The 17,745-nt window shown below is 39.8% G+C and overlaps 1 protein-coding gene across 3 annotated transcripts; it reads right to left on the bottom strand.

The window, feature by feature from the left end:
* Window positions 1-6,229: 6,229 nt before the first annotated feature.
* LOC311073591 (C-type mannose receptor 2-like) lies at window positions 6,230-17,518 on the bottom strand. Of its 3 annotated transcripts, none has more exons than XR_014604178.1 (5): window positions 16,647-16,745; window positions 12,858-13,238; window positions 12,272-12,625; window positions 7,462-9,064; window positions 6,230-7,201 (listed from the first exon to the last, which is right to left on the bottom strand). XR_014604178.1 is itself a non-coding variant. In XM_084099447.1 (5 exons), the coding sequence occupies exons 2-5, from the start codon at window positions 16,681-16,683 to the stop codon at window positions 8,709-8,711; spliced, it is 1,128 nt and encodes a 375-aa protein (XP_083955573.1). In that variant the 5' UTR covers window positions 16,684-16,685; window positions 17,412-17,518; the 3' UTR covers window positions 6,236-8,708. The 3 variants fall into 3 exon arrangements, 2 of the variants coding, with proteins under 2 accessions (XP_083955573.1, XP_083955574.1); XM_084099447.1 differs by adding an exon at window positions 17,412-17,518 and having other exon boundaries at window positions 6,236-9,064; window positions 16,647-16,685; XM_084099448.1 differs by lacking the exon at window positions 12,272-12,625 and having other exon boundaries at window positions 6,236-9,064.
* Window positions 17,519-17,745: the final 227 nt, after the last annotated feature.

Genomic DNA, 17,745 nt, shown 5'->3' with positions numbered 1-17,745 from the left:
TATGCTCGTTGCTCGGACACACTCGGTCTCTCTCGCGCACTGTCGAGCGCGCTGGCTCGCGGCATTCGCCTTGCTTTTGTCCAGTCCGGCGCCTCATAAACACACACACAGAGAGAGCCCACTCGGATGAAAACCGCTTCAGTGAGCTCAATTATAGTAACGCCGCATTTTTATTGACAGTAACAGCAACGGCGTTGTAACAGAGGAAACAGTAATTAGTTTGATTACTCGTTACTGACAAAAATAACGCCGTTAGTAACGCCGTTTATTTATAACGCCGTTATTCCCATCACTGTTTCTGAATGTCAGATCCTAGTGAGGACATGTAGATGAGAAGCGGTCCCAGCACTGAGCCCTGAGGCACTCCAGTAGCTACACTGCAACAAAAAAAAAAATGCTTTTCTTACTTTGTATTTTTGTCTTGTTTCCAGTCCAGATATCTAAAAATTCTTAAATCAAGATGCATTTACTACATGAGTAAAATATTATAATATTTTATGTCCTTTTTTCCAGGGGAATTAATCAAAATGAATTCAAACGGAAACTGACTTTGAACCGCGATGATGACAAAGTTCAGGAGGTAGTAATGAGGCGGAGACTTTGGTGGTGGGCTTGGAGCTGGTGACGGATGGTGATGAGGAGTCAGTGGAGTTGCCGACCATGGTGGAGCTGAAGGTGGGAGGAACCAGGGTGGAGTCCTGACAGAGGGGGCGGACGGAATCCTGGGTACGATCGGCAGAGGCGGATCCATGATGAGTGGTGGAGGAACCGGTGGAACTGAGAGGTTGACAGACCTAGGCGACATCGTGGGCCTGGAAGTCTGGCGCTGCGCTGTTGGCTCGTGGGACTGAGGCGGCGGCAATGAGGACTCGGATGACCGGGGCGACGCTGGAGCGAGTGAGGACGACGGGGAGGTCGGAGGAAGGGAGGAGCCTGATGATGTCATAGGTGTACAGAGTGTAGGTGCAGCCGAAATCCTGGGAGTCCATGGAGGAAGCTTCTCTGGAGTAACGAGGAAACCCAGCAGAGATTCCGGGTAGACGGACCACGGAGGTGATGATGGAGCGGTGAGCCGAGGCGATGGGCTGACAGGCTGAGGTGGAGACATGGGCCTGGAGGCCCGAGGTGCAGCCGAGGACTCTGCCTCACGCCAAGCTGGTGGAGGGGAAGCCTGAGGCAGGGAGGATGAGTCAGACGGAGTGAGTGGCAGGGGCAGAGCCAAGGAGCTGGACCTCACCAGTGGTGCCGACAGATCCAGGGGACTGGCCGCGACCAGCGATGGAGACGGGACTTGGAAGTCAGACAGGGATATAGGCAGAAGAAGATCTCCAGATGGGACCGGAGCATCCAAATATCGGGACGGGACCGGAAAAGAAGACGAGGATTCGAGGATGGGGACTTGGGTGGGAACTGGATCCATGGACCACAGGTCTATCAGGTCTAGGTCCGCTCCTGGCTCTGGGATGGAGTGGTAAGCGCGCGTAGTTTCCGGGGCTTTGATGTCATCCTGCACCTCGGCAGGTACCTTGGGCTCGCTGGCTGTGGAGGAGAGGCTGCCATTCCGGAGTAACCAGGCCCAGTATCCCAGATACTTCCTGTTCTCCGGGAGGAGGAGGAGACGCATCACTGGTGAGTCCATCTTCTTTCTCGTTTTTGAGAGGTCGGTTCTTCTGTAACGGTGTGGTGGTTGTGGAAAGCACACAACAAAGGAGAGGGTTAAACACACAGTCTTTACTTATAGAACTGAAGTAGAACAGAAACAAGCACGTTAAACATCAACAAGAACCGACAAGGGCCTGAACAGAACAGGGAGTATAAATACACAGGATGAAATGAGGGAACTAACTAGGCACAGGTGGAGGAAGATGACAAATCAGGGACTAACGAGAACAGGTGCAGACATGACAGAGCATAATTGTGACACCTGTAATAGAAATGTGATTGCATTATTACTTCACAAATGTTTGTTCTTCGTTAATAATTATGATAAAATGTAATCATTAGATATGGCCTCTGTTACGACTCCAGGTGTTGTTACATCTAATCAATCTACATTGATTGTTTGTGTGTGTGGATGGCATTAGAAATAATGCAAAATATTTTTTTATTATGCAAGCAAAAAAAAAAAAAAAAAAAAGAATAGCAAGAGATGGGAAATGATGATAAGGAAAATATTTTCAAATAAAAAAGAAAATAAATACAGTTGTGGTCAGAATTATTGGCACCCCTGGTAAATATAAAATAAAAATAAATCTGCATTGTTCATCCTTTTGATCTTTCATTCAAAAACTTCACAAAAATCTAGAATAAAGAATTGAAAGTACAGGATAAATCACATTATAATTTTTAATCACATTAACATTTTGTCCAAAACACATTGGCCAGAATTATTGGCACCGTGTTATTCTTCTTATTCTAAACTTCTTTTGCCAAGATAACAGCTCTGAGTTTTCTCCTATAATGCCTGATGTGTTTGGAGAACACCTGACGAGAGATCAGAGACCATTCCTCCTTACAGAATCTCCATATCCTTCAGATTCCCAGATCCATGTTGGTGCTTCTTCTCTTCAGTTCAGCCCACTCATCTCCTATAGGGTTCAGGTCAGGGACTGGGACGGCCATTGCAGATGCTTGGTTTTGTGCTCAGCGACACATTTTTGTGTTGATTTTGATGTTTGTTTTGGATCGTTGTTCTGATGGAAGATCAAACCACAGCCCATTATAAGATTTCTAGCAGAGGCCGTCAGGTTTTGATTTTTTTTATCTGTCGGTGTTTGCTAGAATTTGATGTATATGAACAAGATGTCCAGGACCTCCAGCAAAAAAACAGCCCCACAACATTACATTTATGCATTTTACATTTATGCATTTTTGGCAGACGCTTTTATCCAAAGCGACTTACATTGCATTCAAGGAACACATTTTTTTACATTTTGTCATGTCCTTGCTTTCCCTGGGAATCGAACCCATGACTTTGGCGTTGCTAGCGCCAACGCTCTACTGTTTGAGCTACAGGAAGGCATTAAAGATCCAGCGGTAGATTTAACTGTGGGCATGGGGTATTCTTCATCCCTGTTTGCACCAAAGCCATTTTTTTAGTTTCATCTGACCACAGAATCCCTTTTGAAATTCAAGTCGTGTCTCACAACTGAATATGCTGGAGCTTGTTTTTTGATGAGCGGGGAGAATTTTTCTTGAGACCCTGCCAAACAACATGTGGTGATGTAGGGGCTGTTTGATAATTTTAAAGGGATACTTCACCTCTGGAGAGATGAATGTGTATTTAAAATAGGTCATTTATGTAGAAGAAATGTGAAGAAATTTTTTAATTTGGAGCTTTCTAGACTGAGAAAAGCCAGAAAATGTATTTTTGGCTTATGTGGATGAAAGACAACAACTCCCAGAATGCACTTGCTTCACTCCCCTAGGAGGCCACGCCTACCGGTAATACAGCCCAGTTGAAAACAAGGTTAGGCTACCCTATGAGGCTACCAGTGAGTCTCTGTGACGAGTCTGCCTGGGATTTCGGGATCGCCCAAAATGTCCGAGATTCGGCTTTTGCGTTCTACAGTCGCCATTCATTCATCATGTTTACTGTGGCGAGCAGGACGAGGCTGACGGCCGCGGGAGAACGACGCGAGGCCGGTGGCGTCATTACTGAGACGCGCCGGTCTCGCAACGGAGGTGCAGGAATTTTCTTAGCAATGTTTAAAACGCACATCAACCGATCACTTGATTAGCGTTCATGTAAACACTACATTCAGACTCACCGATCGGAATGAATTCAGTTAGATTGAAACAAGAGGTGTGCATGTAAACAATGAATGGCGACCGCAGAAAGCAAAAGCCGAATCCCGGACATTTTGAACGATCTCGCCCGCCGGACAAGTCCGGGAAAAGGAGGATATAACCCCTACTTACTCAGCTTTCTCCTACTATTCAGCTTTCTCCACAGAACAAGAGCCTGCTAGCTTAGCTTCCAAAGAAAGACGGCTGACACTGTGTACATTCTGTGAGTGAGATCCAACCCTCTATGGGCGGGCTGAAAACATGCGGAACAACGCCATCTACTGGCTGTAGTCTTTAGCCTCTGGCCAGAAAATCCTCCGATGACGCAAAATGACGATTTTTGCGTCATCGGAGGATTTTTTCCAGACAAAAAATACATAAATCTCTCCTCTCAGGGGGATATGAGGGTGGAAAGCATGGTAATTCGAAAATACTACAGGTTTTCTACTAATACAAAGCTTAATGCTAAATCCTGAAGTAACCCTTTAAGGCTTTCTGACCCCAAGACTCACTAATCTCTGTGATCCTTGAAGAGTCTTTGGCAACTCAAACTCTTGCATTAAGACGATATAGATGCGTCCTCTTCCTGGCAGATTCGTAAGATCTTTAGTTGATTAGAACTTCTTCATTTTTGCCCTGATGGTGGAAATGGGGATTTTCAATGCTTCAGCTATTTTCTTACAGCCACTCACTATTTTGTGAAGCTCAACTTTTTCTGCACATCAGAACTATATTCTTTGGTTTTACTTATTGTGATAGTCATAGCTAGACAATGGCATGTTCATCCTGGCATGCTGAAAAATGTAATATTGTATGAAATGTAAGATATTTTACTTATAAAAAATTCTGGGGGTACCAATAATTATGGCCAACGTGTTTTGGAGAAAAGCATTTATTTTAATAATGTGATTCCCCCCCCCCCCTCTCCCCCCTCTCCCCCCTCTCCCCCCCCCCTCTGAGACCTGTTCACTAATAAACATCTATTATTCTAGTTCTATACATCATGTGGAAAAGCAGTGTTTGAAAGTCATTTTACAGTATAATAGCAGCTACTAGTGAAACCTCATGTTTGTTAAATGGGGCTTGGCAAACCATTTAATGTTGCATTTCTGCCATCTACTGGATGGAGAGTGAAGCGAAGATCATCAATCATCATAAAATCAATCATTTATTTATAAAGCACTGTATTTAAAAACTGCACCAAACTGCTGTTAATTTCCCAACAATAAAGTATTTATTGTTTATTATATAAATTTTTTGCCAACTGTTCATGATAAAAAATGTTAAACAACAGACATTATTTATCCAGGGATGCAAAATACTACCGACCTTGAATTTCTCCGATTTTAATGTCATTTGCATTTTTTTTTTGTCACAGTGTAGTTCCTGATTGTGTGTGATGAGCATCAACATAGCAGTTTTCAGAATATCAGACATAAGATAAGAGTGAATGCTTGTATATTGTGCTTTCCTTCAGTGATTTCTACGAGCATTGTTGGCTGATTTTATGGTAGGCTATAGCTCAACTTTACTGATATTAAACTGTCCCATATGGAAAAGAGCAGAGTAAACATTCAACAAAATTTGATTTGCTTTGAACACCATGAAAAGACCAATTATTACATAAACAAGAATGTACATAAACACTTTCAGTCACTTTCACCTTCATTGTGAGCTCATTCAAGCTCATTCAAGCGTTCTCCTCCCTCAGGGACCTGTGCATCATGTGTTGATCTCTGAAATCATGCATCTGTGCTACTAAACTCAAAGATCTTAAAGAACACTCAGTTTTGTACATCAGAATAAATGTTAAGCATGCGACAAAATAGATCAGATTCACAGGAGATGACGGTCAGACAAAAGACATCAATGACAAATGAAATTTCTTCCAACGCTTTATTTTCTCAGTAAGAAATGAGTATAAATCACAAACCGACACAAATCCAGCAAAGAAGAAAATCACTGACATTCAAAATGTATGTAAATACAGATTAGGGTTAGGGTTAGGGCTGGGTGTTGACATAAATTTCACAATTTGATTCAATTCCAATATCTTTGTCGATTAATTTAAAAATATCAGGTTTGGTAAATTTTTTATCAAAAGAAAACAAATCTCTTCTTTAAACTACACCATTAATAAACATTAACAACTGATATCCAAACACTTAACCCCTTAACTGTCACCCCTCTTTTTGAGAATGGACGTGAAAATGCACTATCCAAACTTAAATGGTTGTAATTCAAGAATGGATTGGAATATAGACCTATGTTTGGACTTGTTTTAAAGACACTCAGCAGATTATTGCTGAAGCGAAAGCAGTAAAGTATGAAAAAGTTATGGAAGTTTAAATTTACTGTAAATCAAACGTACTGTACTAAACATATATATATATATATATATATAAATTTTTTTATTTTTATTATTATTATTTTTTTTTTTACAAAATATTTTTTACTATAAAATCAAAGCCACATATCTAACCAAGATGTGTTCCAAATTTGAAAGTTCCAAAAATTGAAGTTCCTATGAGATTTTGTTTAGGCGCTGTACCAAACATAGCCACAATCCATTGATTTTTTTATGCATTCTCCTGAAACAAATTAACACATTTCAGTTCTATCACAAAATAGTCGCCAAATAGAGAACCTTGAGACTTTCCGACGATATGTGTTTCGTCAAGATTAGAATAGTTTTGATTATAAAGTAATTAAAATATTTGTTGTAATATGAACACAGACACCGCCCACTAGGGGAGGAGCCTGCTGAAAGAATTTAAAGTACTATTTCCATGGTAACGCAACCTCCAATTTCAAAATGGTTTTCACAGGATGAATTTTGTGTTCGTAAGCTTTTGAAATGATACCTAACTTATGATTACTAATATATGTGATATATAAAAAAGAGCGCCGAGCGTCCTGTTACTGGACGGTGACATTTAAGGGGTTAAATTTTACGTAAGGCAGTTTTTATGATAAATAAGTTAGAATAACTTTTTAATATTTTTGAAAAATAATCATTTAAACGGTGACTGTCATAAAAACGTCATAGATTGTGAATGCAACCCGGTTCCCTGAGCAGGGGAATGATACGCTGCGTCTCATTGATGCTTTGGGGAACGCCCTCAGCGGTTCAGGAGGCGACTCGAACCCCCGCAGGATGTGCTTATGAACACAGATGACTGAACCCCTGCCTCTCTGGACCTCACCAGCACCGCCTCAACAGAGGTAACGAAGAGTACAGAGCATCAAAGAGGAAAGTTTTCTCTTTCTCCTTGATCCCTGACAGATTTTGCCGCAGCATTCTCTCCATGACCACTATGGAATGACCGATGGCAGTGTTCGTCTGCTTGGTGGCCCAGAGAGCCTAATCTGTAGAGCGGCGCAGTTCAGCGACCGCCTCAGGAGACAATCCCTGCCTCTGGTCTTAGACTTTGAGCAGGTCGGCTTGGTATCCACATTAGCCTGACCCGCTGCCGTCTATGGCCTCACGAGGTGGTCTGGCATAGCTTTGAGCCGCTAATCATCTGAACTGGGAAGAGGAGTCTGGGAAAGCAACACCCCCCTCCCAAATCCCTCTGCCAGTTCGACCTACGATCCCCACGTGACGTCATAGACTGCCGTCTGCCAATGAATGTGTGGTGTGTTTACACATGCTTCAGACACCGGTCACACTGAGGGCGTTCCCCGTAGTGTCGACACCGATACGCAGCATGTTTTCATGATGGATTTATTCATTTCAAAATACATTAAATATAGAAGAATGTATTAAGTAAAAATATGAATAGTGTATATATATTTATCTATCTGCTCCTCTCTAGAGTTATTTTTCTTGCTATCTATCGAGTTTATAGTCATTGAATGGTTTTTCTGAGGTAAACGTGACGTTAAAGCTGTTTTACTGACGTCTTTCCAAGGTTGAAACGCTGATTGATGGATTACATGAGACATGATTGACTTCAGTAAGTTGTTCTGAATCTTTCAACATTCCTTCTGATGTTCACTCATGTTTATTTGTTGCTGTAACTCGTAGTAAAGAGGACGAGATGATCGGTTCTACAGCGATCTGTCACACACATTAAAGAGACATTTATTTTTTTAATATTTCTTGATTAAGATGACAAACTTTGAAAGTTGAGACTTTGTTTTATATTAAAAATAAAGCATATTGTGATTATTGGATGTGAGGTGCTACAAATAATTTTTAGTGAAGTTTTGTTCATACAACAACTGAAAACACATATTGTAGATTTAAGAATCGATTTTGGTTCATCAAAATGAGAATCGATTAAAATCAAATTCATATTTTCAACCCAGCCCTAATACAGACAGTTATTTGAGTAATTATATACCCCAAAATAATGGATACGAAGAAGGGAAGTACAGCAGCCTCAAAAGGTATTAAGACACTTGAAAATATCTGTATTTCATTGCACTAGATAAAATACAATATAAAACCAAGTGTCATCTGTGCACAAATGATGCTAGAACTTTTCTCATGTGATTTGTAATTATTTCTTAAGTGTCCAAATACTTTTTGATGCCACTGTATACATTCATAGATCACAATTTTAAACACATTTTAACCTTCACCAGTTCATTTAACTAAAGTTCTTTAGAAGTCCAAATATTCCATGATATATTTTAATCAATATGAGGTCATTACATTTATCTATGTACATTAATTCATTTAGCAGATTCAGTTTATCCAAAGCGACTAACAAATCACATCCAATTGTATGGTAAGTACTAGATAATATGCACTAAAAAAACAAAAACAATAATAAAGCAAAATGAAAGAAAATAGTAAATGTTTGAATCCATCACCACATGAATTTATCTCAGAAAAGTGAAGGTTATATAGACTTTAAATGAAGTTAATTTGGCTTGATTGAATCTTCATAAACCGTTACTCGAATCTCTCACTTGGTGCAGATGAAGTTGTTTGTCTCAGTTTCAGGAAGGCTGATCCAGCGCTGGTTGCTGGTCTGAATGGCTCCGGATCTCACTGCCGTAATGCAGTCCTCCTCCCCGGTGCCGTTACCCGGAGCCCACTGCTCATAGCACAGGGTGTGACCGCTGACCCAGAACCAGAGGCCGAGCACGCAGGAGTGACGGAGACCCAGCCACACGTGAGCGGTGGAGGCCATCGAGGTCACGTTCTTCACCCGAAGCTGGATCTCCTCAGAGTCCACCGACACCAGGTCCATGTCTTCATCTCTGCAGTATCTCAGAGCTCCTGTCCACGTCAGATTCTGTCTGATCAGAACCAGTTTATCTGCAACACAAACAGATCAAGGAACAAAAACGGTCACTATTCACTAACTATTCACTACGACTTTTGCTTCAATAAACTCCTAATTACTACTTATTAATAGTTAGTAAGGTAATTGTTAAGTTTAGGTATTGAGCAGGATCAAGGGATGTCAAGTCAAGTCACCTTTATTTATAAAGCGCTTTTTACAAAACAGGTTGTTTCAAAGCAGCTTTACAGTGATAACAGGAAAATTATACCCTGGAAATCCAGAGTTCTCGCGAGACACAAATTGAATTTGCTCAGCAAGTTACTCTGGCGTCGAGTAATAATTATTAAATCAATAAAGCTCATTAAATATGCCCTTGTATCTGAGCTGCACCAATCACATCGGGTTATCTGATATAGGCGGGCCAGAGGCGAGATGACGACAGTGCTGTGACGTCGAAGTCATTAGTAAACATTGCAAGATGGCTATGGATGAACACCAGTTGTTTGAAACGGCATTGGGCGCTGCAATGAACGAGTTAGACTTGGCTTTTTATCTAAAAGAGGAACAGAAGACGGCGCTCGAATCGTTGTAAAACAAGAAAAGAATTTTTTTTATTTTTTTTTTATTATTAATTTAGTTCATTTATATATATATAGCCACTCTGGAGAAAACCGTGAAGTCAAGGGATGTAGAATATGGTCATGCAGAATAAGGCATTAATATGTGCTAATAAACAGTGAATATTCTAGTAATATGCATGATCATAAGCTGCTAGTTTATAGTGAGAATTAGACCCTAAACTAAAGTGTTACCACAAAAACATTTTTAGTTAAACAACAATCCTCCCAGAAATGTAAATTCTGTCATCGTTTACATGCACTCGTGTCGTTCCAAACCCATAAGACTTTCGTTCATCTTCAAAATGAATATATTTTAATGAAACCTGGCGCCGGTTGCATAAACATAGCCATTATGTTAAGACAGTGTCTTAAGTTTTAGTATGTGTCACATGCCTGTCCTGTCTTGTGCTGCACATGGGTGTTTTGTTATTTTGTGCTCATGTCATTGTCTGATCCCTCCCACTTGTTATCTGATTATTGTTTGAGTTCTTCCACCTGTTCCCTCCTGATTAGTTTCCCTTTATAAGTCCCCTCTTGTTTGCAGTCTGTGTCGGTACGTTGTCTTATGTTTCCTGTTCTCTGTGATTCCCCAGTAAGTTCATGTTCTGTGTTTGGTTTTGTATTTTCTAGTTATGTTTTTCCCCCCTCGTGGGTTTTGTTTTGTATTTGTTTTTCTTTTATAAATAAACACCATTCTCTGCACTTGAGTCCTCGCACCTTTTTGCATTTATCCTGCCGTGACAGTATGACCCACTAGCAGTTCGTCTCGGGCAGTCAGTCTGACTTTTCGGTATCAAATTAGGCCAGTCTATGTTTTTATGAAACTGAAAAAAGTCTTAAAGAAAGAAATGTGATGTCTAACTTGTAAGACTAGTCTCAGCGGTTTACGCAGCGAGCCCCTGAGATGTTTCTGTCCCTCCACTGGACATTCAGGCAACAAAACCTTACAAGATCCAGAACGGTCATTACAGCGTCATAAAACTAATCCATATGAGTCGAGCGGTTTAATCCAGATTCAGTTTAGGCTCTTATTCAAATCTAAAAATGATTGTCCCAAATAAAGCACAACACATTTAGTAAACACTAACGCTTGTGTGCGTCACACGCTAGAACAAACCTGATTCTTTTGTTGGAGCTTCTGTATTTACTAGATGTGAAATGTATGTGTGTTTATTAGGGTTGGGCGATGTCCCCTAAATTGGCAGTTGACGATGTTTACAGTAAAACATCGCAATGGATGATGATATCGCCGTCGGGGGGTTAATTTATAATATTATTAAAGACGTGCTTTTTTTCAATAAAATTTCAACAATAGTAATTATTAGGCAATTATTCAGCAAACAATAAATAAGTTGCAATATGGAATTAATTGTGCAGGGCTTTCACTGTGAGGTTGAGTTACCAACTAATGAGCATAAATCCTCTGTGTGTGTGTGAGAGAGAGAGAGAATGCACACAATACTTACATCTACTGTGTTTACGGGAATACTCGACTTGGCGTTTTGATATATTTCTGTGTTGGCTGTTTATGCTTGTCCGTGTTGCACTCGGAGCGCGCGCACAGCATCCTGTCAGTAGAATTCAGTTCTCTTTCGCGACTTATCATGTTTTTAATATTTCTTTTCAATATAAAGCACATCTTGCTCTTTTCTTTCTCATTCATTCATGTTTTGTTATTAATAACTTTAAACAGAATCGTCAACTGAAATCTGTGCGGATTATCAAAAATACGACACATTTAGGCTATAGGCCGTAAGGGGTCTCTGCGGCAAAAGTGAAAGTACCAGCGGGTGAAATGTTTCGAAATGTCTCTTTGCACAGCAAAACCCCCTTTTCAATAAAAGGATATGTTAGTTTATATAGCCTACTTTTACATTTTCACTGCTGTTCTAAAATAGTTTTCGTCATCACCTTAAACAAGCTGCAGCTGCTTGAATCCCAGTGCAGGAGCTGTAGGTTTCCGCAGAAACGTAAGCGGTTAGTTGATTGCTGTGGTGACTCGTGACACTCGCGAACAGCACTGAACACGCACTTTTGCCGGTACAACTTGAATATTATTATTATCATAAACTTTTCATTAACTTCGGTAGGTACAACAAGGGAATTGTAATTGGCTGCTTTTTCTGCCGAGAGTCGATCTCTGTTGATGTGTCTTAATTTTTTTATCGATCGTTTGTTGGTAAAGGGTGAGAGACCTCACGAGCCACATGATTTTTCCCAAAGAGCCAGATGTGCCTCGCGAGCCACAGGTTCTCAACCACTGGTGTACACGAATCAATGGATTAAATTACGTGACCATTTCACGAACTGCCGTGAAGACTGGGCTGGTCTGACGGGGTGGGGGGCGTGGCATCATCGTCCATCGGCACAACCCTAGTGTTTATATGTGAATGAAAGCCTAAATGAACTGTTCGTCATATAATGTGATCGTATCTCTTCACACTCCACTCGATTCATATGGATTTGTTTGGAAATATCCACTATAATTAATAACCCAGTCAGAAATGTGTGATTAGTGTTGGGTTAAAGTTGTAGTGCACTCGTTCTATGATTAGAGTTTCTGTTTCACATGTAGAGTTGCCTTTGTTCAGATGATTGTGTGTGAGAGCGTCTCCTTACCGTCATAACACACAAAGGGAAAAGATCCTGTACAATCATCATCCACCCATTGTCCTTGGTGGTCTTTGATATCAATCGCGGTGCAGATATCTCTTCCAGAGTTGCTGTTGGGTTCACCATTTAGCCAGTGTGTGAATGTGGAGGTGCTGTTATCTGACCAAACCCAGAGTCTGTTCAGACCGATCCAGGCCAATTTATCAGGTGAAGTTAGGTTGTGTATTATGATGTTCTTAATCTCATCATTCTCACTCTTATTCCTCACACTGGCCAGATCTGTGTGATTGTGTCTACAATAACTCTGAGCTTCAGTCCAAGTCTTTTTCACATTTATAGGGACGAATGTTTTACTGCTGGCTTTAAAAGAGAAAGACATTTGTCTAATATTGTGAAATGTAAGAGAAATAAAACACAAGAAAATATTTAAGGACAAAGAAACAAGAACATAAGGACAAAAAGACAAATTCACTAAATGCAATTATGGTTCATCATTCAAAACTAAAAGTGTTTTATTAGTATTGTAAATGAAAACACTCAATATGGTCTTTTAACACATTTCAGTGTGTTGTGATCTTACAGCTGAACTCACCATTATAGCAGATGAATTGCTTCGTTGAACTACAGGCTATATCATGCCATTGTCCATCAGCGTTCATATAAGCACAGTCTCCATCTCCTTCTGGTTGTCTTTGTTCCCAGTTCCTGTACTGAGACTCGTTTGCTGTGTAGAACGTGGAGTTATTCAGAGACCATATCCATGTGTTTGTGCTCCTCAGCCCAATCCAGACATGTTTAGCATGAGGGTTCACACTCTTTATGACCCGCTCTGTGTCGTCCTGATCTTGTGTGTCGGTGACTGTGGCCAGATCTGTGTATTTCTCTCTGCAGTGTTTCTGAGCTTTAGTCCAGATCATGTTCTCATTCACAAAGTGATACTGACGCAAAGCGCCTGCAGACAAACTGACCACGGCTGAGAAGAGAGAATTCACACAGATCTCAAGACTCACATCTCACCTTCTGATCGATGACAGACATTTATGGCAGTAAAATAATGACAAATGTTTTTGAAACAAAAAAGCTTGTTGAATCGCACTACTTGAAGAAAATATGCATTGCATTAGCCGAACCCTGCTTGCATTTTAATGGGCTGAAATTCAACACGTATATTTCAGCTGTGAATACAGGTATTTCAATTCAAAATATTTCACACACGTTTTCACTATTAAAAATTCAATAATCCATATTCACCTTTAAGATTTCCCTTCCAAAATGTTCATTCTGTTTAAAAATACAACCTATAATATTCAACTGGCCAGTTTCAGTCCATTTTATTTTGCTTTACAAATTCGCTTCCATAAATTCAGTGGTTCAAATTCGACAGAAAATTCCAACATTTGACATCCGGGAACGGCAGGAATATCAGTAGATTGCCAAAGTGTACCAATTTCGTATGTAACTTTAAAGACAGTCCCTAAATGTGTGAATATCCAGTGTCAAGCCAACTTATGCCTGTACTTCACCGGGAATCACTTAGCGTCAAACTTTGCGCATTACGTTCATATTCTGGTCCATCTGCACTCCTGTAGCCTACATCCCCATAAGGTGCGAGTTTGGTCTTTTATATCACTGTATTAGTCCATTAACCCTCTGGGGACCAAGCTGTTTTTGGGGTCCTTGAGATGTTCTGACATGCCTTGACATTTGTGCTTTTTTCAGTTATTTATAAACATGTTAATGGCAAAGGTGTAAATTCACTCTATATAGCACAAACAGGGCTACCATAATATGCGAGCAACGTGTATGTAGATGTTTGTATTTTTAAGAGAATAATGTTTATGCGTGGTTATTGGAAAAAATTAAAATGAAAGTTGCTGAATTAAGACTATAGCTATTTTCTTTTTTATAGCTATAGCTGGGTCATTTAGAAAAAGGGCGTGGCCAAGTCCACCCAAAATCCTATCATTCCTAGAAGAAAACTCAGAACTTTGTATCATTAGAGCCCCTAAGATTCCGGAAAATACACGGATAATGTGTTTCAGGATTTATCCTGGGATCGTTTGATTTTGGTTCATTCACACTGTCAGTGATTTTCCGGAATCTGTGAGTGCGTTCACACACATCCCATAAAGATCCCGTAAAGACGCGTGACGTCAGGATGTGATGTTCCACAAAGCTGGCGAACGCTCTCAGCTTCAGCGCGGATAGTAAGGAGCTCCCCGGTCTCGGCTTCATTCCAGTTTGCAGACGTTTTTTCGTTCTTTCTTTGTTGATGACGAACAATTTTTCACTTTCTTCTAAGAGCAACAGAGTCACACGATAACTACGTCATTGCGATCATCACTACGACACACCCCTTACGGCATGTGCGTCATCACTACGACACACCCCTTACGGCACTGGTCCTGGCTTTTGTTCACACACGGCGCGTTCCGGGACTGATCCCGGCAATGTTACCAGGTCCCCATCCCGGTATCAATCCCAGGACGTGTTTGCGTTCACACAGAAGGCACTCTAGCAATTTTACAGCAATTTCCCGGGATCAACGCGCTGTGTGAAAGGGGCTTAGGTGAGCACATGCGGCACGTGATTCTAAAGAAGCTTGCAAACTTTAATGGACATCGGGCCACAGCTGGAGCTTTAAGTGTTATAAAGGTGAAAAATGCTATATAATTCCTATGAAAAATTACATTTAAATGACTGAAAAAGGGTCTGCTCTACGTACAACTTTACAAAATTAGATGTGCATATGCGCCATTCTAAAGAAGCATGCAAACTTTAATGGAGATCGGACAATAGGTGGCGCTATAACTGTTAAAAAGCTTTAAAAAACATATATGGTAAATTGCCTGTATTGGCTGTAAATGGTCTTTCCCATCTGTAAAGTGTAAAGTGGTTACTTGCTTGATAAATGAAACAATACCTTTTTATGCAAGTGCTTAAAGGCCTGAAATATTTGCTGCTCACAGCTATATTTCTTATTGAATTTAATTTGAATAAATGCCCCTTAATAAAAAAGTTAATTTTTGTCACTTCTGTGAACTGACCACCGCAGGGAATATGAATAATATGAATGTGTTTGTGAGTCAGCTGTCCATAACAGGCCAAAACCAGCCACAATACCAGCACAAAAACACTCTCAGCAACACATCATCTCATTATTCTTATCAACAATATATATATACAGTATATATTTAAAAAAAAAGAAAGAAAAATTGTGAATATTGCACACCCCTAATGTACAGTATTATTTTTTATTTCTTTAGGTCTTAAAAAGTCTTAAATATCCTTAAGTTTGACTTAAAAAAAATGTGTAGCAGCCGTGGATGCACAAAGGTGGCTTTATTTCAAACTGTTTTCATTTGCAAAATAGACCAAAAAACGATTATGGAAGTAAAATAATGTCAAATGTTTTTGAAACAAAAAATTAAATGTATGTAGGTTACACAGGGAAAGTAACCGTGAAGACACTGAATTTAACATAAAACCGCCGTCATAATAATCACAAATACACTTACATTGATGTTAAATGAGTTTTATGAATGAATGGCTTGCTCTAACTGTTGCTGGTCTTCGTCAACAACACACGCTTTTGCACCTCCTGCTGTTGAGATTGACTAACAGCAGATGAAGAGCATGCTCGGTAATCTACTGCTTTTCCTGCAGTTCCGTTGAATTTACTGTAGAATTTGAACCACTGAATTTGTGGAAGCGAATTTGCAAAGCGAAATAAAATGGACCGAAAATTGCCTGTTGAATATTATAGGTTGTATTTTTAAACAGTTTGAATATTTTGGAAGTGAAATATGAAAGGTGAATATGGATTATTGAATTTTTAATAATGGAAATGTGTTTGAAATGTTTTTAATTGAAATATACACAGCTTAAATATACAACAATGTTGAATTTCAGCCCATAAAAATGCAAGCCCTAAAAATACAATGCATTAAAATGCAAGCATGGTTAATGCAATGCCTATTTTTTTCAAGTAGTGCAATTCAACAGGCTTTTTGTTTCAAAAACATTTGACATTATTTTACTTCCATAAACGATGCAGTCGTTCTGATATTCTGTTTTGCTCGTGTGATGTTGCTCACTATAAATATTAAAAACAAGAACTCAAACAGGGGCATTTCTGTGCCCATATCTCGAAGTTTGGTGGCATTTTTATTATTTTGGTGTTTTTGCCCCAAACTGCTCTTAATTTCTGCCCCGCTTCTGACAATCCAAATGTAGGCCTAATATTTTCATTTAATTTACCGGCATAGAAATAACAGCAGTTTGACCTGTTTCACAAAAACTCAAAGTTCAATCAAGTGTCCGTCTCACACAACACTAGAGCACTAGAACTAGTGAAGCGCTGCATGAAACACTCACTCACCTGAGAGCAGAAGAGACGTCAGTGTGATTCTCTCCATTCCTGAGGGAAAGGCAGAAAACAGACTCAATAAACCAGCTTCATTTGCTCTGAAGTGCAACAGCTCAAGTTCGTACAGAATCCAGAACTTCAGCACATGTCATTCCTACTTGATCATTGCTGATTAGCTTCCGCATCAATTATAAACACACATGAAGCTCCTAAAGCTGATGCGTGTCAGTTCAGTCTTACAGAACAGCTTTATGCTGCACGTTTCCGCTTTAAACCCTTCAGAATTAAACTCATAGACTTTGGGATCTGGAATTGCAGTGCTGTTCTACAGTGTATTACTGTAAATGCATTTTTATTATTTAAAAAAAAATAATTTACCTTTATTTTTTATTTTTGCTCTTGTACACTCTTAAATATAAAGGTTCCAAAAGTTTTTTTCTTTTTCTTATTTTTTCAGCGATCCCACAGAAGAACCTTTTTTGGTTCCTCAAAGAGCCTTTCATTCATCAGTTCTTAAAATAACCATGTTTTCTTAGTGTGTAAAACATTTTAAGAATCTAAAGAACTTTTTTCCGCTATAAAGAACCTTTTGTGCAATGGAAAAGATTATATGGATGTTAAAGATTCTTCATGGATCCATCAATGTCAATAAAGAAGCTTTAGTTTTGAGTAAATAATACAACCGAGCATAATTTAATACAAACACAGCTAAATCAATCCTGTTGTAATCAGTGTAAAGTTAAAACAGCAGCAACTGTCTTAAACTCTGCCTCTTACCTGTCGATGTTGTGATGTCTGTGCGATTGTGTGTGTGTGTGTGTGTGTTTCTCTGTCAGGACAGACTGATATCAGGATCATCTCCTCCTTCTGCTCCTCCCAGCTCTGGTTTTCCTGGAGGGAAAAACTCCCTTCTGTGGTTTATTTATTTTCCCCTCCTTTCTTGCCCAAAGGCGATTTACTGTATGTAAATGTGTATATTCCATTTACTAGTGTATGTGTGTTTGTGTGTGTGTGTGAGAGAGAGAGAGAGTGTGTGTGTGTGTGTGAGAGAGAGAGAGAGAGAGTGTGTGTGTGTGTGTGTGTGAGAGAGAGAGAGAGAGTGTGTGTGTGT

This window comes from Abramis brama (assembly GCF_963993115.1).
Source record: "Abramis brama genome assembly, chromosome: 22".
NCBI classification, from domain to species: Eukaryota; Metazoa; Chordata; class Actinopteri; order Cypriniformes; family Leuciscidae; genus Abramis; species Abramis brama.
This window is presented reverse-complemented; position numbering and strand designations above follow the sequence as displayed.